The sequence below is a fragment of the Erythrolamprus reginae genome, chromosome 1 (genome assembly GCF_031021105.1).
Source record: "Erythrolamprus reginae isolate rEryReg1 chromosome 1, rEryReg1.hap1, whole genome shotgun sequence".
In the NCBI taxonomy this organism is placed as follows: Eukaryota; Metazoa; Chordata; class Lepidosauria; order Squamata; family Dipsadidae; genus Erythrolamprus; species Erythrolamprus reginae.
The window spans coordinates 91177513-91205002 of record NC_091950.1 but is presented as its reverse complement, the minus strand read 5'-3'; the positions used below and the strand labels follow the sequence as shown (position 1 = coordinate 91205002).

The 27490-nt window shown below is 42.5% G+C and overlaps 1 protein-coding gene across 1 annotated transcript in view; it reads left to right on the top strand.

Annotated features, from left to right (window-relative positions):
• Nucleotides 1-27490, top strand: part of EXD2 (exonuclease 3'-5' domain containing 2) — a 41454-nt gene that overhangs the window by 3243 nt on the left and 10721 nt on the right. The window contains exons 2-7 of the mRNA XM_070758757.1: nt 3279-3613; nt 6904-7163; nt 9127-9253; nt 11840-12150; nt 16986-17092; nt 21576-21711. Of these exons, the coding sequence (XP_070614858.1) occupies nt 3279-3613; nt 6904-7163; nt 9127-9253; nt 11840-12150; nt 16986-17092; nt 21576-21711 (1276 nt within the window). The remainder of the gene's footprint in view (nt 1-3278; nt 3614-6903; nt 7164-9126; nt 9254-11839; nt 12151-16985; nt 17093-21575; nt 21712-27490) is intronic.

Sequence of the window (27490 nt, the reverse complement as noted above, 5' to 3'; positions counted from 1 at the left end):
CTTATCTGCCCTACAATTTCTGAAATGAAACTCATTAGGACTATTTGTTTATGATTATATATTTATGTATATCCTGCTTTTATCATTTTTATAAATGACTCAACACATAGAATGCTCCTCCCTCCTCCTATTTCCCCCGCAATAATATTCATTTTCATTAGGGGTGTCAAACTGATCAGGCCCATGGGGTGCTTAGATTTGGCCCACAGGTTCGCCCTGGAAACAGTGAAGGACCGGCCTTTCCCTGCGAAAACGGAGCTTGAGGGGCAGTGTGCATTTGGGGGGCAGTGTGCAGCTTTTTTTTCTCTAGCAAAGGGTTGCAGGAGGCCATCCCAGCTGAAAACTGAGCCCATTTTCTCTGGCAGAGCACTGGGGCCACCACCGTCACCCTGACACAAGTGATGTTGAGCTGGTCATACCCCCCAAGTTCTCCAAAAGTCAAACACAAATGTGATGTGGTCCTCAATGAAATCGAGTTTGACACCCCTTATTTTCATCTTTATAATCTCCTCATCTTTCTTTAGTATTATAAGGACTAAAGCTGATGAGAGGAAGCACAGGAAATGCTTTCCAAAATTTAAAAAGACAAAGCAAATATCTTTTGACTTAGAAAGGTGGGAAGAAAAAGTCTCCAATTTAAATTTCTGTATATTGGCTTGTACTGCTGTGGTCTGAAGGAAGTAGAACTTTGTGTAAGTAAGTAAGTAAGTAAGTAAGTAAGTAAGTAAGTAAGTAAGTAAGTAAGTAAGTAAGTAAGTAAGTAAGTAAATGAGTAGAACTTTATATACTGCTCAAAAAAAAATTAAGGGAACACTTAAACAACAGAATATACCGGTAACTCCAAGTAAATCAAACTTCTGTGAAATCAAACTGTCCACTTAGGAAGCAAAACTGATTGACAATCAATTTAATGTTGTTGTCAGCACATTTAACTTTGTACAGAACAAAATATTCAATGAGAATACAGTATTTCATTCATTCAGATCTAGAATGTGTCATTTGATTGCTCCCTTTATTCTTTTCAGCAGTGTACATATGGTGGGGGTTTGTTTCTGTAATAAAACAACTATTCTAGCTGTGGACTACCAGTGTATGTTTGCTAGTCCGTAGGTCTGTCCTTCTGATTGGTCAAGGCTTCCCAAAGAGGTTATATGTGATTGTATCCCTGTGGGGATAAATGTTTTCTTGAGGGACAGGGTGGTTTTTCCATCTCTGAAAGAAGCAGTGGTCTGTCCAAACTTAAGAAGCCATTATAGATGCAACAGGTTTGGATAATTTGTGTGCAATTCCCAACCTCTCAGTTGCTGAAAAGCATTAGCATTTATATACCACTTCACAATGCTTTACAGCCCTCTCTAAGTGGTTTATAGAGAGTAAGCAAATTTTATACATAATCATAAATTTTACACCTAATTTTATACCTTGAAGCCTCTTACGTTGAAGCATTAGCATTTAGATTTATATACCGCTTCATACTGCTTTACAGCCCCCTCTAAGCGATTTACAGAGAGTAAGCATAGTGCCCCCAACACTCTGAGTCCTCATTTTATGGACCTTGGAAGGGTGGAAACTGTGTCAACCTTGAGCCTAAATGAGATTCGATCTGCAAACTGCTGGCAGCCGGTGATCAGCAGAAGTAGCTTGCAGTACTGCACTCTAACCACTGTACCACCGAGGTTCTTTCTGTAACGTTTGTTACAGATAGATTTTGGGACAGAATAGCAATGGTGGTAAAATGCAGTGCCATGTGACCACATCATTTAGTGATGGCAATCCCAGAAGTTCCGGTTGCTGTCATTCAGTGAGGATTATAGGTCATTAACAGAGGACCTCATACAGTGATGGGCCCCTAAGGGAACGGTCAGGAACGCAGTTCCGGTAGCAAAATTTGGAGCTCCACCCCAGAGCACCCAATTTTGCACTGAAAGATGCTGAAACAAAATGCATAAGCCACGCCCACGGTATGGTAGTAAAAATTTTGGTAGCCCATCACTGACTTCATATGACTGTAACTTGTGACTTCTTGCTAGCTTCCAACTAAGTCAACGAGGAAGTGTACTTGGGAGGGGGGGGGAAAACCTTGAGAGTCAGGGAGAAGAGATGCTGCTTAGGGAATGGTCAAATAAGAGAAGGTGTAGTTTGTAGCTGGTTCGGTAGTGGATTCTAAAACCCGTTGCTACTGGTTCGCGTGTGCGCTTCTGGGCATGTGCAGAAACGTCCCAGGTTGGTGGGCGGAGCCTCCCACTGCAACTATCAGTTCAAAGAACCGGGCCAAATCGGGAGCAAGCCATTAATGAGCTGATTATAGGGGCAATAGGCTCAGAAGTGACCTTTTCAAGTTTCTCGAGCTATAAAGCAGACAGTGGAAGGCTTGTACTTTCAAACTTGCACGATTCTTTTAATGTAGCCTTACAATAAAGTAGAATTAGCTCATCTGGGTGTGTTTTGTGTCTGATCTACTGTACCTGGTAAGGCTAACAGGAGGATGCCAGGAAATTGCAAGTCCTGGATCTGACAGTCCTTTCTTTCAGTGGCTGTATTTTTCTTCTGAATGCTTGAATTCCCCCTTTCTCCCTCTCATTTGGGCAGGATATTTGTTTTCTGATATTTGCTTTTTGACATTGCATAGTAACTATGACTGAGGTTTAATTAATGGGTAATTTAAAGCACATGATTTCATTCTGAAGTGAAGTGACTTTTGTTTCAGATTCCTTCTGAACTATATATATTTTTTGGGTGGTGGTGGAGAACTTCCTGTGAAGTTAAATGGGGTTTCTGTTAGAGTACCATACTTCAGCAATTTTACATCTTCATATACATTACATTGAATACTCTTACTACTACTATTTCCAGTCAATTTGGTAACATATTTCACATTAGAACCTGAGTAGCATTGATAATTAGGGCCTAAGTGGATTCACTCTGATCACTTTCTTTACCAACATTTCTAAGACACAATTAAATTTGTCTCTTTGATATCATCTGAACATGCATTTCTTCAAATTCTGCTTGGCATTTGAAGTCTATTGGATGGAGATCAATTTATAAATTAATCTTTCATATATTTATTCAAAAATGTCCCAATGTTTGAACCCACACCTGATAATCTGTTAATATTGCTTGTTTAGTTTGTCTTAATTTATTGAATAAAACATAATTTAGGACAGCATAGACAAAAATGTAGGATAACTTATTTCAGGTGATGGGTTCATCAGACTTACTAGTTTTTCTCCACAACTGTGCTTTATATTTTAATCAGTGTTATTCCATTTTGCTAGATCACTGCATATTGTCATCTTTGCAAATATGGAGTAGAAAGGAAGATGAAAACATGCCCAGACCAACAGCAGTCACTGTTACTGTGGCTACCCTATTTGGCATTGCAGCAGGTCTCGCAGTCTGGAGGGTCATCCAAAATCGAAAACATAAAACTCGTATAACACCAAACCAAGGAGGAAATATTAAAGAACCTTCTCCCACAATTTGTTGGCTGGAGGAGATCCTTGAAACAAAAGTAATAATCGTTTCTGAAATAGGGAAGTGGAATGAAGTGGAACCCCTATTAACGAAAGAGTTGGAATGTTGCCCAGTCCTCGGAATTGACTGTGAGTGGGTAAGTCTTAGAGACTATTAAAAATCTTTTTCAGAAGCTAAATAGAGAGGTTATTAATCAATTTCTTTACACAGGCTTTATAAACTAAGACCGAGGGCTGGCTTGGATACCATAGCCTATTTCAGAAGTTTTAACATATTGCATTTATCTATCTATCTATCTATCTATCTATCTATCTATCTATCTATCTATCTATCTATCTATCTATCTATCTATCTATCTATTAGATTTGTATGCCGCCCCTCTCCGCAGACTCGGGGCGGCTAACAACAATAAAAAGACAACGTAAACAAATCTAATACATATTAAAAAATCTAAAAAACCCCATTTAAGAGATCAGTCATACATACAGTCATAACATACATAATTTTTTTAAGCCTAGGGGAAGGGAATATTTCAATTCCCCCATGCCTGGTTTTAATTTTAATTTTGTCTTAACTGATTTATTTTTAAAATATGATCTTCTTCCCATAAAGTTCAAGATTTATATATGCTACTTACATCTATTCAGAGCTCCTGTATAATATATTAATTATTCCTCTGATAGATAAGCTATTCTCACAATCCTTCCTTCCTTCCTTCCTTCCTTCCTTCCTTCCTTCCTTCCTTCCTTCCTTCCTTCCTTCCTTCTTTCCTCCCTCCCTCCCTCCCACCCTCCTTCCCTTCTTCCTTCCCTTTCTAAAAGAATGGACATAGAGTAAGGTAAAGAGGTAATTGCAGTGGATAAGAAAAGAAAAAAGGGGTACCATCTGTATGGAAATGAAGCAAAGAGAGAAAATAATTGGAGATGGAAAGAGAGACAGTAAAAGAAGAAGCTGTGAATAGACTACATAAAAAGTTAAAAGGCATCAAGTGATCAGTTCTTTTCCAGTTACTGGCCACAGGCTAAACTTCACAGGCATATACACTGTCCTTCTGCCTACTTGCTGCTTTTCTAATCTATTTTCTATTGCTAATGTAAGATGTATACGTAATGTATAATGTATGGCTAATCAACTCCCCCCCCCCCCCGGAGATTAGGATTGCCCCCACCCTCCTTGCCTTTTGCAAACTCCTTAAAACCCACCTCTGCCATCAGGCATGGGGAAATTTATTCCCCTGGGCTGTTTTCGCTTTATGTATGGTTTGTCTGAGATGTATGACTGTTTTTTATATTAAGGGGTTTAAATTGTTTTTAACTATTGGATTTGTACTTTTTTTTCTTGTTGTGAGCCGCTCCGAGTCTTCGGAGAGGAGCTGCATACAAATCTAATAAATAATAATAATAATAATGATTTATCTCTTACTTGCTCTTTTGGTGGAAAAACTCATAATCTATTAGATAAATCTGATATAATCTACCAACCGAAAAAACTATTCCATACCCAAGTTAAATAATATCTGGATTTGCAATCCTCCTTCCACAATAAAATTACAGTAGTCCCTTGCTATATCGCGCTTCACCCACCACGGCTTCACTTCATCGCGGGTTTTGAAGTCAGCGTTGGCACAGATACAGGACAAGCCAACCAGCCCGCGGCTGGGCGATTGATAAGCAGGGCGGGGACTGAGCTCCGGCGGAGGCTCGTCCCCTCGTTCAACCCGCCTCGCCAGTGCCGAGAAGGCAGTCTTTGGAGGCGTGCTTAGTGGTTGGCGGCGGCGGCGGTGTGCTTGGGGTTGTAGAAAGAGCTGGGAAGGAGGAGAAATTCCCCATCGCGGATTTCACCTATCGCGGCCAGGTCTGGAACGTAACACCAGCGATAGGTGAGGGACGGGACTACTGTACCACCATCAGCCAGGATTTTCAACACAATTGGGAATTGCTAGATCTTGTTCTGAAATACAAAGGTCTGATATTCTTGGCTTATGTATGGTATCGCAATCTGGAGATGAGAGTCCTTCTGAGATTCTAGAAGATGAACAACTCACTATGTACATTCTACAGCCAGCAGAAGAGTTTCTAGATTACATAGTGAATATTTAACAGATTTAGGTGTCCTGATCAGCAGTGTTCCCTCTAATTTTTTTTTGGTGTGGGCGGAAAAGTATAGTGTCTGAGCGACAGTCCCTTTGGGACTGGGCAGCATAGAAAAATAAATAATAAATAAATAAATAAGAAAAAAATTCCCTTCTTTTTTTATTAAAAGAAATTAATAATAAAACAAAACCAAAATCTATTACTATTATTATCTTCTCTTTTTCCATCCCTGCCTCCTCCCCCCTTGTGTGTGTGTGTGTGTGTGTGTGTGTGAACTCTTGAACAATTTCCAATTAGAGGTGAGCTATTGGAAATGGTTCAAGAGTTCACACACACACACACACACACACACAAACGGCTGGGGTTTTTTCTCTCTGTTATTATTTGGGTGCTTTTTACCATATGCTTTAAATCAAGAGTCATTTCTCTCTCTTTCTCTCTCCCCCTTTTGCTCTCTCTCTCTTTCTCTCTCTCTATTGCTTTCTTTCTCTCTCACTCTTTCTTTTTATCTCTCTTGCTTTCTTTCTCTTCTCTCTTGCTATCTCTCTCTCCCCCCTTTCATCTCTCTCTCTCTTTCTCTCTTGTTTTCTTTCTCTTCTCTCTCTTGCTTTCTTTCTCTTCTCTCTCTTGCTATCTCTCTCTCCTCCCCCTTTCTCTCTTTCTCTCAGCAGCGGCATTGGGCAGTAGCCATGGGACGCCGGCAGGGTGATCAGCTATGAGGTGGAGCTCCTGAACGGAGGCACCGACGGCGAGGGGGCTGTGAGAGCGCTTTCTCTGAGCGCTTCAGGAACGCCTGCCCTGCCTCTACTGTAGCCCCCTTGCTGGAAGTCTGGGACGAAAACGCTCCCAGCGAAGGGGCTGCGAGAGGGGCGGGGCGGGCATTCCCGAAGCCCGCGGAGAAAGCCCTCTCTCGCAGCCCGCTGGCTGGGAGCGCTTTCGTCCTGCAGCCACCACCGCCGCGAGAGAACTCGCGGCCCAAGGCAGGAGGCGGCGGTGGAGGAGAGGGGGCGGATTGGGCGGGCGGGGGACGGGGCTGAGAAGCCAGGGACGCGTTTGGCCGGAGGCACTGTGGGGAGGCAGGGGTGGCCGCGGCTCCCTTTCCTCCTGCTGCCCCTCCCCCCCCGCAGGTTGGCAGAGGGATGGGGAGCGCGCGCCCATTGAAAAGGGTGCGCGCGGGGTATTTTGGGGCACGCACGCGCACAGCTTATGGGGAATGGTGCTGATCAGCATGATATTACTAAAAATACATAGAGTTGTCTGTGGATTTTATATAATCCAAGTTGCCCAGTTGCTTTTCTTGCCATCACTCTATTCTTCTGAATTATTTCTCTAGGTCTCAGTGGAAGGAAAAAAGGCCAATCCTGTTTCTCTCTTACAATTAGCTGCTTGTAATGGACTTTGCCTCCTTCTTCGTTTGCCCCAACTGACCAGTGGGGGACAAGTTCTTCCAAAGACCTTGCTTGAAGTTCTGGCAGATGTCAAAATCCTAAAAGTCGGGGTAGGATGTTGGGAAGATGCCAGTAAGCTATTTCATGACTATAGTGTAACTGTCAAAGGGACTGTGGACCTCCGCTACCTGGCCTTAAGATATAGGTATGTATCTTTGAGAGTAACCTTGTTTTAACAGACCATTCATGGTGGAAATGTGGGCTATTCCTGAATGACAATAATATTGCAAACAATATCATTGGGGCATAGTGTCATTATTATGCAGATGTAACAAATTGGATCATTTGTGTCATTTCACAATTGGTCGAACAATATAATTTCATGAGAATGACTTAATCTGCATAGTGGTATTATACAAATTATGTAAATAACAGTGAATGAGGGAAATACAACATATTTATTTGGTTTGGCATTTTAAAAGTTCCTCGTCCGCAGACACAATGGATATGTGTCTTACTATGGTAGGATGTTCAGGTGAAAATGTTGTCCATTGTACCCAAAATTCTGTTGAATTGAGGTTTCACCATAACTGTCTTTGCTTATGTTTCTAACATATTGTTAACTGAGAAGGTTATGCTTTAATATAATTTTATTTATTTATTATTTATTTTATTAATTGCATTTATATGCCACCCCTCTCTGAGAATTTGAAGTGGTTTACAGCATATAAAAAACCCAATGTAAACATCCTAATCCAATTAATTTAAACTAGTTAATCTAAAACCACAGTAACATTTTAAAAATCAAGCATTGCCAGTCACACAACAAGCATACATTACATTCGTCGGCCAGGTAGCTAGAGTCTAATGGCCCCAAGCCTGGTGACATAGATGAGTCTTCAGACCCTTGCGGAAGGTGAGGAGGGTGGGGGCAGTGCGAATCTCTGGGGGGAGCTGATTCCAGAGGACCGGAGCCCCCACAGAGAAGGCTCTTCCCCTTGACTTTTCATTCTCTTAGAACAGTGGTGGTGAACCTTTTTTCCCTCGGGTGCCAAAAATGTGCATGAATGCACTGTTGCATTTGCATGAATGTCTACACACACAATGCAATACCCCTCCTGCATGTCCTTCCCCCTGCACATGCGCAGGCGAGCCACCAAAAATGGGGAGGATGTGCAGAACTCCCCCCGTTTTGGCCTCTTTCCTCAAACAGAGCTGGGAGTGGGGAAAAGCCTTATGTGTCCAAACAGCGCTGGGGTGGAATCTCCAGAGATCTGGGAAGGCACGGACAGCAGAAAGTGAGGAGAAAGCATCAGCTTGTCTGACCCGAAAATCAGCTGGTTGGCGGGAGGCACTCAATGGAGCTGAGCTGGTCAATGGTTCGTGTGTTGGCAGAGTGGGCTCCACGTGCCACTTGTGACACCCATGCCTTAGGTTTGCCATCATGGCTCTAGAATATTAAATGCAGTAAGTATGGAATGTTGGCAATGTTCCATTATTTATTTTAAGTTTTGAGATACATGTAGGTCCTGTTTATACAATATGTTTTACCCAATCAGTTATTCACCTATTCATGTCTGTTGCTAGTTTGTCAACATACAGTTATATGTCACAAATCTTGATTTGGGGGAATGCAGCATCCCTGTTGATTTTCTCCAGGATTACTTGGTGTCACAAGGGTCGTTTTTTCCCTGAAGGATATTAGCAAGTCTTCATTATGTTACCAGCCCTTTCCACATTGATCAGAAAAGGAAAATAAAAGCAGCTGTGCTGAAAAGTAGAAATCCACATGAATTTACAGCTTCCACTCATTCTAGCTATCTTTCTTTGCTGGACCCCTGGTTTCCTTATTGGCTACCTTAAAAACCCACTTGATCCTACTTGATCCACCATGCTAAGCATGCTGTACAAACATAAAGTTTTCTTCCATTGTTAGGTAAATGGTTGCAATTATGAAAATAAGTCAAGAAAAACTTATCCTGCTGCTGCTAATTTAAACATCAAAACCCCAAATTAACAGACAAAGAGACAGAGAGATAGAGAGACAGGCAGGCAAACAGACAGACACACACACACACACACACACACACACACAAATAGTGATGATTTGTTCCTAAGCATTTGTTTGATAAAGGATATTTTTCTTCCTCCTTTGTACAACCCTGAAGTAAGATCTTCTCCACAAATGGACTCAGCCTGAAATCCCTTGCCGAAAAGCTTCTACAATATTCACTTGACAAATCTCTACACTTGTCCTGCAGCAATTGGGAAGGGGAACAATTAACTCAAGAACAGGTTTGTTTTCTTTGTAAGCTTTGTAGTACTGTAGCAGCTTTCATGATTGTTATCTGGTCCTTCATTTTGGCAGTCAGACCCCTCTTTTCTCCCATTGGAAAGAACAAAGGAACAGTAGGAAGACAGGTTTTTTTAAAAGAGGAGCCTTTGAACATAGGTAATGACTTGAAATCCTTAGATAAAATTATTATAGCCCTTTTCTGTTTTAGGGTTGGGTGGGCCAAGAATTAATTCGATGACATGGTGACTTTACTGAAAGAGGTGAAACTCAATCAGTTGCTTATTTAAAATCTGGTTTATTTCAGGTTTTAAAAGTGTTCTCCCACTTCTATTCTTGTCCTTCATTTCTCCCCCAAAACACAACATTGGCTGAAATTGGGCTCCCATTCCCATTCTAGCTTGATCTTGGTGGTGGTGTGGAACAACTACTGCTGTATCCATGTTGCAGTCAGATTTCTGTGAAGAGATCTTGAAGAGCAAATGTGGATTGTCATGCGTATATTATAGTCTCATTGAACATGGGCATTGACATCCTTCTGGGATGCTTCCAAGTAGAATAAAGAGGCTTTCCCTCATGATGTGTCTTGTATGGATCAGTACAAAAGACTCCTGGTGGATTTTTTGATGCTCAGCTCTGTTCTGTCAAACTAACAAGGCAGGAAACTAAGACTTTCCTCACATGATTAGTGTGAGACAACTTAGTTGACATGCTTGATGGATTCTCCGACATCAGTTGCTATTGAGAAAAACAAGCACCAATCATCCCTCTCTCTTAGCAAGAAGACTGTCAGCTTCTCAAGTAGACCAGACAGGAAACAGGAAAAAAAACAGATTTTTGATAGATGGCTAGATCATCTGCCAGAAACTCACTAATCTGTAGACAGGCATGTGCATACGTTTCTATCTCAAAAAGCAGGCAATCTAGATATTTCTGCGGTGAGATATAATTTTGCCACATAATTTTATAATTTATAATTATATAAATTTTATAATTTATAATTTTTATAATTTAGTCCACATTATGAGTAAATTATAAAAGATACTTTAGTGTGATCCTTAGAAAAATACACACACACACACACACACACACACTGGAAAGCACTCTACCAACAAAAATCTGTGTATTCAGTTTTTACTCAGCTTTTTAACCTTTGTAATATAAATCAGTTGAAAATCAGAAAACCAGAAAGCTATCGTAGAGATTTGGACCATATTTGTCACTTACGCAACTGTCTACTTTTTAGGATGATTTTTGTGGGCAAGCACTTAAAGTAGTATTTACCTTACTTTTCATACTAGCCTGGCTTTTAATAGCTGATGAGAAATAGAAAACATTCAAACTGTGTGATTTATCATAACTCCCCAGAACATCTTGATTATGATTAGCAGACACACTTCATTGCCAAAATAATCCCTTTAGATTTAGTCTGGGAATGAGAAAGAATAGAATAGAATAGAATAGAATAGAATAGAATAAAATAAAATAAAATAAATAATAATAATAATAATAATTTTATTAGATTTGTATGCCGCCCCTCTCCGAAGACTAGAATATAATAATAATAATAATAATAATAATAATAATAATAATAATAATAATAATTTTATTAGATTTGTATGCCGCCCCTCTCCGAAGACTAGAATATAATAATAATAATAATAATAATAATAATAATAATAATAATAATAATTTTATTAGATTCGTATGCCGTCCCTCTCCGAAGACTAGAATATTATAATAATAATAATAATAATAATAATAATAATAATAATAATAATAATTTTATTAGATTTGTATGCCGTCCCTCTCCGAAGACTAGACTAGAATAATAATAATAGTAATAGTAATAATAATAATAATAATAATAATAATAATAATAATAATAATAATTTTATTAGATTCGTATGCTGCCCCTCTCCGAAGACTAGAATAGAATAATAATAATAATAATAATAATAATAATAATAATAATAATAATAATAATAATAATTTTATTAGATTCGTATGCCGCCCCTCTCCAAAGACTAGACTAGAATAGAATTCTTTATCAGCCAAGGAATTTATCTTGGTGCATATGCTCCCAGTGTACATAAAAGAAAATATACATTTCTCAAGAATCATGAGGTACAACACTTAATGATTGTCATAGGGTACAAATAAGCAATCAGGAGCAAAATTAACATTAATAATAAAGTAACATTACCCAGAATCCCTCTTGAAGGAGATGGACAGTCTAGAAATGTGACAAATAAATAAACATCAGGAGGGCTTGGGATAAAAAGATAGATAGGGAAGTATGGTCTGTGTTTAGCAGCATAAGAAAATAACTTTTTTATTTTATCAACTGTTCTTCATTCCGTTTGTTGTTGGGGACAATTCGCCTTGGGTATTTGAGATGCTGAGGAATACATTAAGCCAGTGTTTCCCAACCTTGGCAACTTGAAGATATTTGGACTTCAACTCCCAGAATTCCCCAGCCAGCAAATGCTGGCTGGGGAATTCTGGGAGTTGAAGTCCAGATATCTTCAAGTTGCCAAGGTTGGGAAACACTGCATTAAGGCATGCCTTTTGGTTTTCTTCCTCAGATTAATTATGCTGCTCGAGATGCCCAGGTGTCAGTGGCTTTATTCCTCCACCTGGTGAACCTTCCCTGCCCCCCTTGTGCATCAGGTGATGGACATGTTCTTCCTGCTTGGGAAAAGGCTCTGAGGAAATGTCAGTGTTTGGTGGATGTACCCTTCAGAGGAAAAAATAATAGCTTTGGTGAGGATGAAAACCCGGGAAGTGTGGAGCAAAGCCCACAGCATCAGAAACTTCCATCCTCCCCAGTCAGCCAGCAGGTGAAGGATCCTCGGAAGCACAAAAGGAAGCCCCTGGGTGTAGGATATTCTGCCAGGTAAGTGTTCCTTGTGTAGCTTTTTATCAAAATGTCCAAGAAGATCTCCCACCACCCCCTTTCAGCATAGTTTTGATCACTGGCCAATCTATTTTATGCTTTTAAATTTTATATATGTCATTTTGTTTTGTGGTATTTTATGCCTTTAAATTTCTCAAAATGGGTGAACAGTGCAGTCAGGCGGTAGGGAAAGCAAGTAGGATGCGTGGCTGCCTAGCTAGAGGTATAACAAGCAGGAAGAGGGAGATTATGATCCCGCTATATAGAGCGCTGGTGAGACCACATTTGAAATACTGTGTTCAGTTCTGGAGACCTCACCTACAAAAAGATATTGACAAAATTGAACGGGTCCAAAGACGGGCTACAAGAATGGTGGAAGGTCTTAAGCATAAAACGTATCAGGAAAGACCTAATGAACTCAATCTGTATAGTCTGGAGGACAGAAGGAAAAGGGGGGACATGATTGAAACATTTAAATATGTTAAAGGGTTAAATAAGGTCCAGAAGGGAAGTGTTTTTAATAGGAAAGTAAACACAAGAACAAGGGGACACAATCTGAAGTTAGTTGGGGGAAAGATCAAAAGCAACCATGAGCCGGGGTGGCGCAGCAGGTAGAGTGCTGTACTGCAGGCCACTGAAGCTGACTTGTAGATCTGAAGGTCAGCGGTTCAAATCTCATCACCGGCTCAAGGTTGACTCAGCCTTCCATCCTTCCGAGTTGGGTAAAATGAGGACCCGGATTGTGGGGGCAATAGCCTAGCTCTGTTAAAAAAGTGCTATTGCTAACATGTTGTAAGCCGCCCTGAGTCTAAGGAGAAGGGCGGCATAAAAATCAAATAAATAAAAATAAAATAAAATAAATAAATAAATAAATAAATAAACATGAGAAAATATTATTTTACTGAAAGAGTAGTAGATCCTTGGAACAAACTTCCAGCAGATGTGGTTGGTAAATCCACAGTAACTGAATTTAAACATGCCTGGGATAAACATATATCCATCCTAAGATAAAATACAGAAAATAGTACAAGGACAGACTAGATGGATCATGAGGTCTTTTTCTACACTCAATCTTCTATGTTTCTATGTTTCTTGCATCTTATCCTCCTTATGCTGGTCTTTGACCTTAATAAAAGTGAAGGTTAGAATAGATTAAATTCCAACCACCCCCAGTCTTTAAACATTTTATTACCATAGATGAAATATTTTGTGAAGATTCCCCATTGAAAATGCATGCCTAAACTCAGAGATTATGCATATAGTACTTCAGAGATTATTTTCCTCTTCATGGCCAAACGCTAAAATGAATTTAGAGTTGGTTTTCTGCTGGGTGGGACATCAGGGGGTCATGATTAGGGTTCCTTGATTGTGGATGTGATAGTGAACTCTAATGGGAGTTAGTTTGTTTATCTCCAAATGATTAGGCAGACATTTGCTCTTATTGTTCAGACTCTTATAAAGTGTGAAATGTTCATTTAATCTATTGTGTTGGTTCTGTGGGAGTGACTCTCTCTCTCTGGAGTATACATTGCAAATGTTTACAGATAATTTGGTGTTTATCTTGGAAGAACCATTAGAGACGGGACCCAAATTAATACAACAAATTGAAAAATACGGAGAAGTAGAGGGATTAAAAATCAATAAAGGTAAAACAAAATTGTTAGTGAAAAACATGATGGAAAAGCGCAATAAGGAATTAACAGGGAAGTTAAATATACAGATAACAAAAAAGGTAAAATATTTGAGTATCCAGCTATTAGCAAGATGTATAACAATTAAGGAAGGCAATTATTACAGACTACAGAAACAAATTGATACAGATGTGGAAAAATGGAAAAAATCTAAATGATCATTGATGGGGAGAATTGCAATATGAATATATTGCCATGATTGTTGTTTTTATTCTCTACCATACCAATCAGAATAGAGAATTTTTTAAAAATGAGGTTAATAAAATGATTTTGAAGTTTGTCTGGCAGGGAAAAAAGGCAAGTACAGTATTAATATAAAAATGTTACAAGAGGCAAGACTTATGTTTGGATTTGGATTACCGAATTGGGAGTTATATTATCACGCTGCAGCATTGACATAGATGAGAGAATGGATTTTGTTAAGAAATGCAAGACTTTTGACTTTGGAGGGACATGATTTACAGATAGACTGGCACACATTTATATGGTATGAGAGAAGTAAAATACACAACTATTTCCAGATACATTGCATAAGGAACTGTTTGTATGTGGTGTGGGAAAAAATAAAAAAGAAACACTATTTGAAAATACCTTATTGGCCATCAATAATGGAAACACTAATCCACCCAATATTGCCCGAAATAAGGATATTGTAACTGATAAGGGGAATTGAAATCTACTCAAAAACTGGAGAAACAAGGGATAAAGATGGATTGGTATATGAGAATGCAAATGCAATCAAGATACGATAAGGATGTTAAAATAGACAGTATTAATTTAGAAAAAACACAATTAGATGAAATACAGGAACAGATGAAAGATTAATTAAAATTGTGTAATTATTTACTTTATATTAATTTAGAGTAAGAACAAGTGAAAAAATAATGATTAAATTGGCAAGGAACTTTGGATATATGTTAGAATTGGATAAATGGTAACAGCTTTGGGGGGAAAACTATAAACTGACAATGGCAACAGCATATAAAAGAAAATATGTATAAAATGTTTTATAGATGGCACTTGTCACCAGAAAAGATAGCTAAAATGTTTAAAGACAATTCAGTGAAATGTTGGAAATTTCACCAAGTACCTGATTCTTTTTATCATATGTGGTGGACATGTGCTGAAGCCAAAGCATATTGGAGCCTAATTCAAATATGGATAGGAAAGATATTGAAACAATGTATAGAGTTGAAACCAGAAATATTCCTGTTGGGTATATTACTAGAGAAATATAATAAAGAAAATACATATTTAATTATTCATATAATTACAGCAGCTAGAATTGCATTTGCACAAAATTGGAAAGCAATAAAAGCCCCTTCTGAAGGGGAGGTAATCAAGAAAATATTGGACTGTGCAGAGATGAACAGATTGACAATGACAATTAAAGAAAAGGAAGATTCAGAATATTATAATATTTGGGGAAAATTATATGACAGGATGGAAAATGAATATTTATAGAAGATAAGTAACACCGATTAAATTGGAGGAAAATGGAAAGTTAAAGGTGTTAGCCCCAGGTGACAAAATTAGGCAGTAAACGGAGGCAGCATTAAGACAGTAATAAGAATATACCTAGGAAAAAATTACAGACATACCAATATGGATATAGAAAACATATAAGCTTAAGAGGTGTACCGTTAATTAAGTGAGATCTAGGGAGATGGAATTACCTGTCTGTCAACCACAAGATGGATTACAAATGGATTTACTCAGGGAAAGAACAAGAGGGAGGAAGAGGAAGTAGAGAAGAGGAGGGGAGGGGAGAAGGAAGAGTGTAGATAGGAGAAGAGGAGGGGGCTAGAAGAAGGGAAGGGGAGGAAGGAAAAGAGAGAAGTAGGAAGGAGGGAGAGAAGGAGAAAGAAGGTAGAGGAAAGAGAGGGAGATATAGGTAGGGGAATGACATGAAGTACTGTATTGGGGAAAACAGACAGGCAACAAAATTATAAAAGGTGCAAGATTAGTATGTTTGTTAATTGTTTATTGAATAGTAATGCATATCAGTGCGAAGTTTAATATGATTTACGGTATATGTGTTAATGTATATGTGGAGGGTAATAATTTTTTTTAAAAATCCAAAAAAATCTCTCTGTCTCTCTCTCTTTCCCTCTCCCCCCTCCCCTTCCCCCCGACGGGGTCTAATAAAGAGTGATTGGCCCAAAGTTACCCAGCTAGCTTTCATGCTTAAGTATTACAAGCTGGGTACTCCAGCTCTTAGCCCTTAATGTTGACCTTAACCTTAAACATTGCCCAGCCCTGGCTTTCATTGACTTATGTGCCTTTATTTAAAAACTCTGTAGATCTTATCCCCTATAAGACGTGCATAGTTTTAATGCTTTACTTGGGAGTATGTTGAGTTACAATCAGTGATGGGCTCCTACGGGAACGGTCAGGAACGCAGTTCCGGTAGCAAAATTTGGAGCTCCACCACAGAGCACCCAATTTGCAGTGAAAGATGTTGAAACAAAATGCATAAGCCACGTCCGCAGTGTGGTAGTAAAAATTTTGGTAGGCCCATCACTGGTTACAATCAATGGTAAATGCAGTGGAATAGCATTGAGGTGGTAGTTTAATGTTTTATTACAGATGTACAGGTATTATGTACAGCATTTTGTTTAGTGACCGTTCAACGTTACACAGGCACTGAAAAAAAAAGACTGATGGCCATTGTTCACATTTATAGCCATTGCAGCATCCCATGGTCACATGAGTCTCAGGAATAGGGCGGCAATAAAATAAAATAACATAAAATAAATAAAAAAATAAAATAAAATAAAATAAAATAAAATAATAAAACAAAATAAAACAAAATAAAATAAAATCAATCAATCATCAGAATTCAAATGTCTGGCAACTGACTCCTATTTACGATGGTTGCAGTGTCCCAAGATGATTTATTTATTCGCCTTTTGCAAAGCAAAGTCAAGTGGGGAAGCCAGGATTAGTTAACATTCACGTTAGTGATTTTAACAACCACAAGCGAAATTCACTTTAATAAATGTATTGCTTAGCAAAGGAAATTTGGGGCTCAATTGTATTTGTAAGTGGAGAACTGCCTGTAACTCAGTGAAAGGAAGCATTTATCATGGCTATTAAATACCCCAGATTCTTTATCTGATTGTGATTCTTTTGTTTACACAGGAAATCTCCCTTGTATGATAATTGCTTCTTGCATGCTCCAGATGGGCAGCCTTTATGTACATGTGATCGCAAGAAAGCCCAGTGGTATCTTGACAAAGGCATTGGAGGTTTGTGAATCTGTTCTTTTAGAGTTTAAAAAAAGGCCTAAATACAAGCTTGGAAAGAAATATGCTTGCTTTTGTTATCAAGGTATCCAAAAAAACAATGTTATAATCAGTAGTGGGCAGCCAAACTATGGGTGTGGCTTATTTTGTGGGTGTGGCTTGATGGTCATGTGACTGGGTAGGAGTGGCTTGCCGGCCATGTGTGACCAGGTGGGAGTGGCTTGAACGTTCATCATCGTTCAAGTGAACTGTTAAGTCCTCGACTTACAACCTCCCTGGTATCGCTCTCTGGCGTGACAATTTGCTTCGCGTTTCCCGCGCTCTACTTCCTGGGTCACCCCCTGCCTCAGGCTGGGTAATTAGGCGAACAGGTGCCAATCAGCTGTTGAGAAAAGATGGGGGAGGAAATGGACCCCCTGCAACTCCTGCCGGTGCTGGTCTCCCTGCCGCTTTCCAAGGAGGAGGAGGAGAATGGGAGGGTGGGGTGGTTAGCTGGAGCTGGGCACACAGCTTCATTTATGTTGTGAGCTGCCCCGAGTCCTTGGAGAGGGGTGGCATACAATTCCAATAAATGAATGAATGAATGAATGAATGAATGAATGAATGAATGAATTCATTCATTCATTCATTCATTCATTCATTCATTTCCACTTGTGGAACTGTGTTCCACCCCTTCCTGCTGCCCACCCCTAGTTATAAAACAAAAATCCATAATTGGATAATGCCTTTATTAATAGTAACTAAATGGCACCGAAAGTATGCTTCAGGGTTTCAGGATTCTTTGTGAAGCAAGATACTTCCCTACGACCAACAAGACTCCAGGTCCAGTCTGCCAAACAATGTTGGCTGGCGGGGCCTTGGGGAAGGGTCTTCTCTGTGGTAGCTCCGTAACTTTGGAACCAACTGCCTATCGAGATCCGTATCATCCCCACCTTACCAGTATTCAGGAAATCCTTCAAGACCTGGCTTTTCTGTTGGGGTTGGGACAATGAATGAGTGAGATTATGTATGGTTTTTTATAGGGGTACAATGTATTTTATACTGTTTTTGTATTTATTTCTCTTGATTATTTTATATTGTTGGTATTTATTCTTATGACTGTAAACCGTCCAGAGGCCTATTGGAGTTGGGCGGCAGATAAATCCAAACAAACAAACAATAGAAAAATTAGTCCAGAAATTAGATTAGATTAGATTAGATTTATTGGATTTATATGCCGCCCCTCTCCGAAAACTCAGGGCGGCTCACAGCAAGACAAAAACAATACATAATGACAATTAGGCTAGATGGTCTAGCTACATCATTTGCAGCTTACATCTTGAGATGTAAAAACAGGCTGTGTATGTGAGTTCAATAGAATAGGATAGAATACAATAGAATTCTTTATTGATCAAGTGTGATTGGACACACATGGAATTTGTTTTTGGCACATATGCTCTCAGTGTACATAAAAGATACATTTGTCAAGAATCATGAGGTACAACACTTAATGATTGTCATAAGATTCAAATAAGCAATCACCATTTCAAATATTAATACATACCATGGTTTCTGAAACACAGAAATGTTGGTCCATCCCCATTCTACTATGGCAAGGGCAAAGCATGTAGATTCCTGGCTTGTCTGATTTTTTTTAAAAAAAACCTTTAAAAAGATTGACTCAGCCTTTCATCTTTTCTGAGATTGGTGAAACGAAGACCCAGATTGTTGGGGGAAATATGCTGATGTTTGCAAACCATTCAGAGAGTGCTGTAAAGCACTAGGGGGCGGTACATAAGTCTAAGTGCTCTTGCTATATTATATTAGGAGCACTTTTGGGTATACCTGTTTTAATGGAATCAGGATGTTCATTCCATTTGTTTCACTGAGACTGAGGCTGTTTCTACTGTTAATACCTGCCTTCTAGCCACGGGTCCACCGTTTTCTCTCTTTTGCCTAAAATGTGATTTTTTATCTCTGTTTGGGAAAAAAAGGCAAAACATGGGCAGCTGAATCATCCATTGACCTAAAGTTAAACAGAATAGAGCTACAAATGTGGAGGTTACCATGGAAAATCAGCAAATTTTATACATAATCATAAATTTTATACATAATTTTATACTTTGAAGCCTCTTACGTTGAAGTTAGCATAAGCAATAGCATTGAAACTTATACAGTGGTACCTCGAGATACGAGTTTAATTCGTTCCGGACCTGGGCTCTTAAGTCGAGCAGCTCTTATCTCGAACGACTTTTCCCCATAGGAATTAATGTAAATAATTTTAATTGGTTCCAGCCCTCAAAAAACTCACAAAGTTAGTCTAAATTATGCAGAAAGACATGTTTTTAATGAAGAAATGTACATGTACATATAAATGAATAATGAAGTTTCTTTCACTTAACTTGTAAACTTTCTTAAACTTTTAAATTTACATATGTTCAGCTTCTCTGCCACCCAATCCTGTAGGACAGAGGTCCCCAACCCTTTTTGCACCAGGGACCGGCTTTAAGCGATCAAGAGAGGAATGGGTGAATGAATGGACGGAGGGTGGGAAGGAAGGAAGGAAAGAGGGAAGGGACAGGAACAGAGGAAGGAAGCAAGGAAACTTATGAAAGGGGAGAGTAAGAGAGGAATGAGTGAAGGGAGGGAGGGAGGGAAGAAGGTGGGAAGGAGAAAGAAAAGAAGAAATAGAGGAAGGGAAGGTAAAAGAGAGAAAGAAAAAGAGCAAGAAAGAAAGAAAGAAAGAAAGAAAGAAAGAAAGGGGGAAGGGACAGGAACAGAGGAAGGAAGCAAGGAAACTTATGAAAGGGGAGAGTAAGAGAGGAATGAGTGAAGGGAGGGAGGGAGGGAAGAAGGTGGGAAGGAGAAAGAAAAGAAGAAATAGAGGAAGGGAAGGTAAAAGAGAGAAAGAAAGAAAGAAAGAAAGAAAGAAAGGGGGAAGGGACAGGAACAGAGGAAGGAAGCAAGGAAACTTATGAAAGGGGAGAGTAAGAGAGGAATGAGTGAAGGGAGGGAGGGAGGGAAGAAGGTGGGAAGGAGAAAGAAAAGAAGAAATAGAGGAAGGGAAGGTAAAAGAGAGAAAGAAAAAGAGCAAGAAAGAAAGCTGCAAGCACCCCCCCGAGCCCCCCAGGCCGGCTGCAACCTTTTAAAACACGCGCGCCGCTTCGCAGCTGTCTCCTGAAGCCAAACGCGGAAGTTAGCGTTTGGCTTCAGGAGACAGCTCCTTGGCGCTTGTATCTCGAATTTGGGCTTGTAAGTAGAACAAAAATATCTCTCCCCTCCCAGCTCTTATCTCGAGTTGCTCTTAAGTAGAGCAGCTCTTATGTCGGGGTTCCACTGTATACTGCTTAATGGTGCTTTACAGCCCTCTCTAAGCGGTTTACAGAGAGTCAGCATATATTGCCCCCAACAATCTGGGTCCTCATTTTACCCATCATGGAAGGATGGAAGGCTCAGTCTACCTTGAGCCCACTGAGATTTGATCTGCCAAACTGGCAGCCCGTGATCAGCAGAAGTAGCTTGCAGCATTGCACTCTAACCACTGCACCAGTGAGGCTCTATTATAATTGAACCATTATATGGTTCAATTATATGTATTTTTTGTTTATTCATTATTTGGAGCAGGAGTGTGGAAACCCCCTCCACACCTCATGTTGCTAAGCTAGAACTCTTAAGTGCACTAGCCCAGTGATTTTCAACCTTTTTTGAGCTGCGGCACATTTTTTACCTTTACGAAACCCTGGAGCACATTGAGGGTGGTGGTGGTGGTGGTGGTAAAAAAAGTTTGGACAAAAAAATTCTCTCTTCCTCCCCTTCGCTCTATTTCTTTCTCCCTCCCTCTTTCTCTCCCTTCCTTCCTCTTTCTTTCTCTCTCTCTTCATCCCTTTCTTTCTCTTCCTTCCTTCCTCTCTTTTTTGCTCTCTTTCTCTCTCCCTCCCTACGTCCCTCTATGTCTTTCCCTCTCTCTCCTTCCCTCCCTCTCTTTCTCTCTCTCTTGCTTTCTTTCTCTCTCTTGCTCTCTCTCTTTCTCTTGTTCTCTTTCTCTCTCTCTTGTTCTCTTTCTCTCTCTCTTGTTCTCTTTCTCTCTCGCGCGCTCTTTCTCTCTCTTGCTCTCTCTCTTGCTCTCTCTTTCTCTTGTTCTCTTTCTCTCTCGCGCGCTCTTTCTCTTTCTCTCTCTCTTGCTCTCTCTTTCTCTTGTTCTCTTTCTCTCTCTCGCGCTCTTTCTCTCTCGCGCTCTTTCTCTCTCGCGCTCTTTCTCTCTCTCGCGCTCTTTCTCTCTCTCTCTCTTGCTTTCTTTCTCTCTTTCTTTCTCTCTCTCTTGCTTTCTTTCTCTCTGAGCTTCGTGGCACACCTGACCAAACACTGCACTAGCCTGCAGGCTAACGGGGAGGGACTTTGATATGCAGATCAGTGACATCTGGAGGGTCACAATACTTGAGAGCATCAGAGAGCTGGCATTAATATTCTCTGGTGGTTTTTTGTTTTTTTGTCTTTGTTGTTGTTTCAGAATTAGTAAACATGGAGCCATTTACTGTGAGATTAAAGTTTGAGCCCTCTGGACGCCCTGAATCAACTGTGGATTATTACTTGATAATCAAAGAAAACCTGTGTGTTGTGTGTGGCAAAAAAGAATCTTATATTCGGTGAGTTATTCAAAAGGCAACTGTCTGGCTGGCTGATCAAAGTACTGAAAGATTTTAAGCTTTAGGTTGTGTTTAAGAAATAAGAATAGCATTAAATCCAATGGACATGTCAGGGATGTCTTTGTAAGCCTATAGAGATAAAGCTCTGAGTATTTCAGTGGCTGCAGTATCAATTAATTTTTAATGTGCCATAAATAACCAAGATAAGACAATATCAACTTTCATACATCTGAACTTCATAAGTATTAAAATGTCATAGGATGATACACATCAACAATGTTTACAATCCCACTCATGTTTATAAACTGCTTTGCTCTCTTCATGCATTTTGGGATGCATGTAGTGGCATAATTATTTGCGGTTACTTTTATCATTATCTATCTGGAACACTTGCTTTTTTAGTGGAAATAAATATAAATTAAACTGATAGATGAACAATGGAGTTCTTGGTGCACGCTAAGCTTTGTTGTTTACTTGCAGAAATTTTGTTAACCAACTAAGTAACATCATCAGTCTAAATGAATAGGGTTTTACGGCCTATTTATATACAATTTACTTGCTAGTTTTGGTGGGAGGGATGTCTAATTTTCTCTTTGATGGTTTCTTGATCGGAGTATTGTTTTCTGCCTAATTATTTAATCTGATGCTAATCTTAATATGGACTGCTGGAGGGGATGTGTTGTAGTCTTTTGGCTTCCTTCCTAGGAGTTTTGTTTCTTTCAAATGGTGTGTAAATGTGGGTTATTAATTTATAAGTATGGCTAGTATGTGTTTATTGGCTGGCAGATTGAATGAATTCCAAGTTTACAGAAATTCCATAGCGTTTGGGGATTTGGCTTGGTCTACGAATAATGGAAACTAGAAAAGAATACATGGAGATAATGAACACTGCGAGACAATTTGTTTAATGGCTTTTACCTGTGTTTCCCTAAAAAATTTCTTTTCAGCTCCATTATAATAATAATAATTTAATAATAATTTATTAGATTTGTATGCTGCCCCTCTCTGGAGACTTGGAGCTGCTCACAACAATAATAAACAGTGTACAAATTGAATACTTAAAAAACAATTTAAAACCCTTATCATTAAAATAGTCACACAACCCAATCAAACCATACATAAACCCTTATAAATCCAATAAAACTTGAAACTTGAAACTTGATAGCTAGGGGGTATATCAATCATCCCCATGCCTGGCGACATAGGTGGGTTTTCAAAAACTTGTGAAAGGCAAGGGGGGGGCGTTCTAATCTCCAGGGGGAGTTGATTCCAGAGGGCTTGGGCCGCCACAGAGAAGGCTCTTCCCCTGGGTCCCGCCAGACAGCATCGTTTAGTCGACAGGACCCGGAGAAGACTGATTCTGTGGGACCTAATTGGCTGCTGGGATTTGTGCGGCAGAAGACAGTCCCGAAGGTATTCTGGTCTGATGCCATGTAAGGCTTTATAGGTTATTACCAACACTTTGAATTGTGACTGCACTATGGCTTAATTTTTTTTTGTGGGGGAGGTCTTATTATTATTTTTCCATATATGTGAAGCCCACTTCTTCTACTTGCTCATGGTGAAGCAGAGAGCCATGTGGTACACCAGTGCCACTGACACAAGGCATGGATGGAGCTGCCCATGTGCCCCACACCTGATTACTTCAGGGCCCCGCAGCCAGGCCACCCATGCCTCAATCCTTGCCTTGCGGCAGTGGCTCTGGCAGCCCTGTCCATCAGAACCTTGTGTGGCTTTTGACTCATTTCTACTTGCTCACAGCTGCAATGGAGGGGGAGGCCTGCCCTGCCTCTCCTGCAGCCCCTTCGCTGACAGCCCGGGATGAAAGCGCTCCCAGTGAAGGGGCTGTGGGGGCGGCGTTCCCGAAGCGCTCGGAGAAAGCACTCTTGCATCCCCCTCTCTGGGAGTGGGGATGAGGAGGAGAAGAAGCTGCAGCTGCTACTGCCGCTGCAGCCACCACTGTTGGAGGAGTCGCACCCCAAGGTGGGAGGCGGAGGAGGAGAAAGCCGGAGAGAGGGGCAGATTGGGCAGGTGGGGGGACAGCGGTGAGAGGCCAGGGGCGCGAGGGGGCCGGAGGCACCGAGGGGGGCCACAGCTCCCTTTCCTTCTCCCACCGCCTGCTGCCGGCCACTGGCGGTAAACATAGGCAGTGGGAGAAGGAAAGGAAAGGGAGCTGCAGCCGCCACCGCCTGCCATGGATGGGCCAGTGCCAAGCCTCTCAGTTGTGGCCTCACTGCTGTCCCCCTGGCGGGCTGGCTGGGAGGCCAGGATGGGGACGTGTGCCTGACGTTCAAAATAAGAAAAAACCTTTGTCACTCCCCGCCCCCAACTCCAACGCCTGGCTCCGTTGTGCGGCCTTGGAAAAGGGTGTGCGGGGGGAGTTTTTGGCCGCACGCCTTAGAGGGAACATTGGCCGCAGCCATGAGGCGAGGCGGGGGGGATAGAACTGCCCCATGCACCCTGCACCGACTTATCAAAGGGCCGCCTCAGCCAGACCATCCACGGCCCGACACCCTCACTTTGTGGCCGCGGCACTACCACACCACTACACCATTACAGCTGCAAGCAAGCAGAAGTGAGTTGCCGGCCATGTGGGCTCCTGCTGCACATGTCTGTGGCTGCTGTTGCCATGAGGCAAGTGTCTGGGTGTGGATGGCCTGGCTGCGGGGGCCCTGAGGTAAACTGGTGGGGCAGCTCCACGCCACTGCCACGCCTCGTGGCTGCGTCACTGCGAGCAACCAGATAGAATAGGCGAGTGGCTGCCCAAGCTCTTAAGTAGGGCTTATTTTCTGGGTAGGGCTTATTTTCCAGGGAAATGTGATATTAAAATCCAAGATGATAACGGTATTCTCCAAACAAGCTATAGTGTAGACATTAAGATTCTCCTGACTCAATTTAATCTTCTCCAATGCACTTGCAAGGAGAGTCCAAGATGGGTTATACTTCAGTCTGATTGGTAGGGACTGAGTTTTAATTTAAATAATTATTAGGCAGGCACCGCCTCCCCCCCTTAGCCCTCCAGTCTAAAAAACTCAGTCGCAGTAAAGGGACGCCTGAGTTACCTCTCGAGTAAAATTATTGTATTATTGCTGTTTATTTTGTATTGCACTAACCTTTTCATTTTATTTCCTTTTCCTTTAGGTGCAGACGGGGAATTATTGCCTCGGGCGGGCCTGGGTTCCAAACTTCCCGTGGGTTTAACCCAGTTGCCTGCAGCTCCTCCCTACCCAAACCCACTCCGCACAGAGAGATTCCAGCAAGCTGCCTTTGTGGGTGCGGGAGTGAGCGCCCGGGGGACCTACCTCCGAGGTGGCACCCGGAGGACGAGGAAGTGGCTGACGCCTCGGGGGGTCCCCCCCCCCCTGGCGAATAAGCCACCGGCCGAGCGCTGGCGCTTCTCTCCAGCGGCCGCAGGGGGGGAGGAAGCTACCCCCCCTCCCCCGACAAAGGCAGGCGAGAGCCGATCCAGCCATCTATTCCCCCAGAGAAGCGGCGGATCGGCTCGAAAGGAGGATTGCAAGGTGATCGCAAGAGGCGGGAGGGGCCGGCTTCCCGCCCGCCGGTGAGGCTGCGATCAGTCGCCAGGGCAACGGCCCGCGACCATCTTGGCTGCACTGACGCAGCAAAGGGCGGCAGCCATCTTGGGAAGGTCTGAAACCTCCCGGCTGCAGTTTCCCGCCCACAGGCTGCCCGCGTTGCCATGGAAACCGGCCGGCGGCCATGTTGATGAGGTCGCCGGCTCGGAACTGAACTCAGCCACACCCCTTACCGAGGCTGGCAAGGAGAGCACGCAGGCGCAGAGAGGAGCACTCCTGGCCTTTCGCTTTCATTTCTGAGAAACTATCCTTGCTTATACGGGGCCCCGTGGACAACGCAAGAGTTTCAATAAAATCGTGAGTGTTACCTTGGGGCATGGCTGACCAAACAGCACAGGTTGGGGAGGAGACCACCCCTACTAGGCCCAGTACCCCCAAGGAGAAAGCCTCAAAATCCAAATCCAAATCTGCACAGAGCTCTTCACTAAGGGATGCAGAGAAGCGCATCAGAGCTCTTGAAAAACAACTAGAGGCCTCACAGAGAGCAGCAGGGCCGACTGCACCTACAATTCAGCAGGCACCTGCCAATCCCTCTATTTCACCCCCTATGTTTCACCAAGGGGCAGCAACCTCAGTCTCAGAGGGGGATTGGTCCCCAGAAAGAGGGAGCCAGGCCTGGATGCCACCCAGGCCCGAGCCATTTGGCCTGGGGAGACAAGCTGCGGGGTGGCCTTCTAATTACCCCCCCTCTCAGACCTCGCAATATGCTCAGACAGCCACCTTTACCCCTACGGCGGCAGGCCTTCGCAATACCCATGATGCCTGGCAGAGCATGCCCCAGGCCCTGCAGGAGATGATCGCTACCACGTATAACCAGGGTCTTGTCACCGGGGCACAGCAACACCAGCAGGCCCCAGTGGGACTCCCTCCAATGAGGTCTAGAGACCCCTGGACGGCCCCTGCCACGCAATCCTTAATGGAATCCATGGAGGAGGAGGAGGCCTACCGTGATGACTTCAGCGCAGCTGAGGATGACCTGTCAGGGGATGACCAGCCGCCGGAACAACCTACCTACACGGGCCTGTTCAAGTCCTCCCTCTTCAAGGTGCTCCTGAATAAGGCAAAGCTGACTATCGATCAGGCTGGTGAGAGCGGCCAAGCGGTGCCTCCGGAGGCATCCCAGCCAACAGGAGGCCTGTTTGTCTTCCCTAAACAGGAGACCGTAAACATCCCGTCTTCCCACCTGTTCCTGGAGACCATTCAGCGCCCGTGGGAAAATCCAGCAGCGGCCCAGGGTCCCTCCAACCTTGACCGTAAATTCTACACCTTTGACCAACAGATGGAGGAACTGTTGGAATTCCCAACCGTGGACAAGCCCGTAACGAGCCTTGTGTCCAACGCCCTAGTACCTTCTGAGTCACAGGAAGGCCTGAAGGCGGAGGACAAGCGGGCAGAGAACGTGGCTCGCAGAACCCACCAGATGGCAGCCTGGGCCGTACGAGCCGCCTCCGCAGCCTCGTTTTTTAATAGGGCCATGCTCCTCTGGATTAAGGAGATCCAGGCTAGGGCCGACCCAGAGGACGGAAGACTCCGTCAGGACCTCAACAAACTGCTGGCAGCCACAGAATTTTCGGCGGATGCCACTGTCAACGCCGCCAAGTTCGCTTCACGAGCAATGGCCTCTTCTGTGGCCTCGCGCAGACTCATTTGGCTCCGCAACTGGCAGGCGGATGTCAAGTCCAAGTAGAGTCTTGCCTCCGCCTCGTTCAAGGGGAAGAAGCTGTTCGGGGAGGTCCTTGACGATGTCCTGATCGAGGACAAGGATAAGAAGAAGGTGATGCCCAGGGCTAACAGACGGCAGGATAGGCGGTCCACCCCCTATCAACGACGTCAGCCCTTTCGAGCAGAGCCCTCCTCGTCCAACTCCCAGACAACGAGGCCGTACTTCCAGGGCTCCTTCAACCAGGGAGCCTTTAGGTCGGACAGGTCCTACCAGACGGACCGAGGCAGATCGTACCAAGGTCGCCGCCCCTTCAGAGGAGGTAACAGGGGCTTTAGGAAGAACAAGTGACTCTCAGAGAGACACCCCACTAGGCGGCAGACTGCGGTTCTTCCCCGACATCTGGAAAACCACAGCCGCAGACGCATGGGCGGTATCCACGGTTTCCCAAGGCCTGAGGATCGAATTCATCCGGCCTCCCCCCCATCGCTTCCTACCTTGCCGTACCCCGTCAGACTTCCAG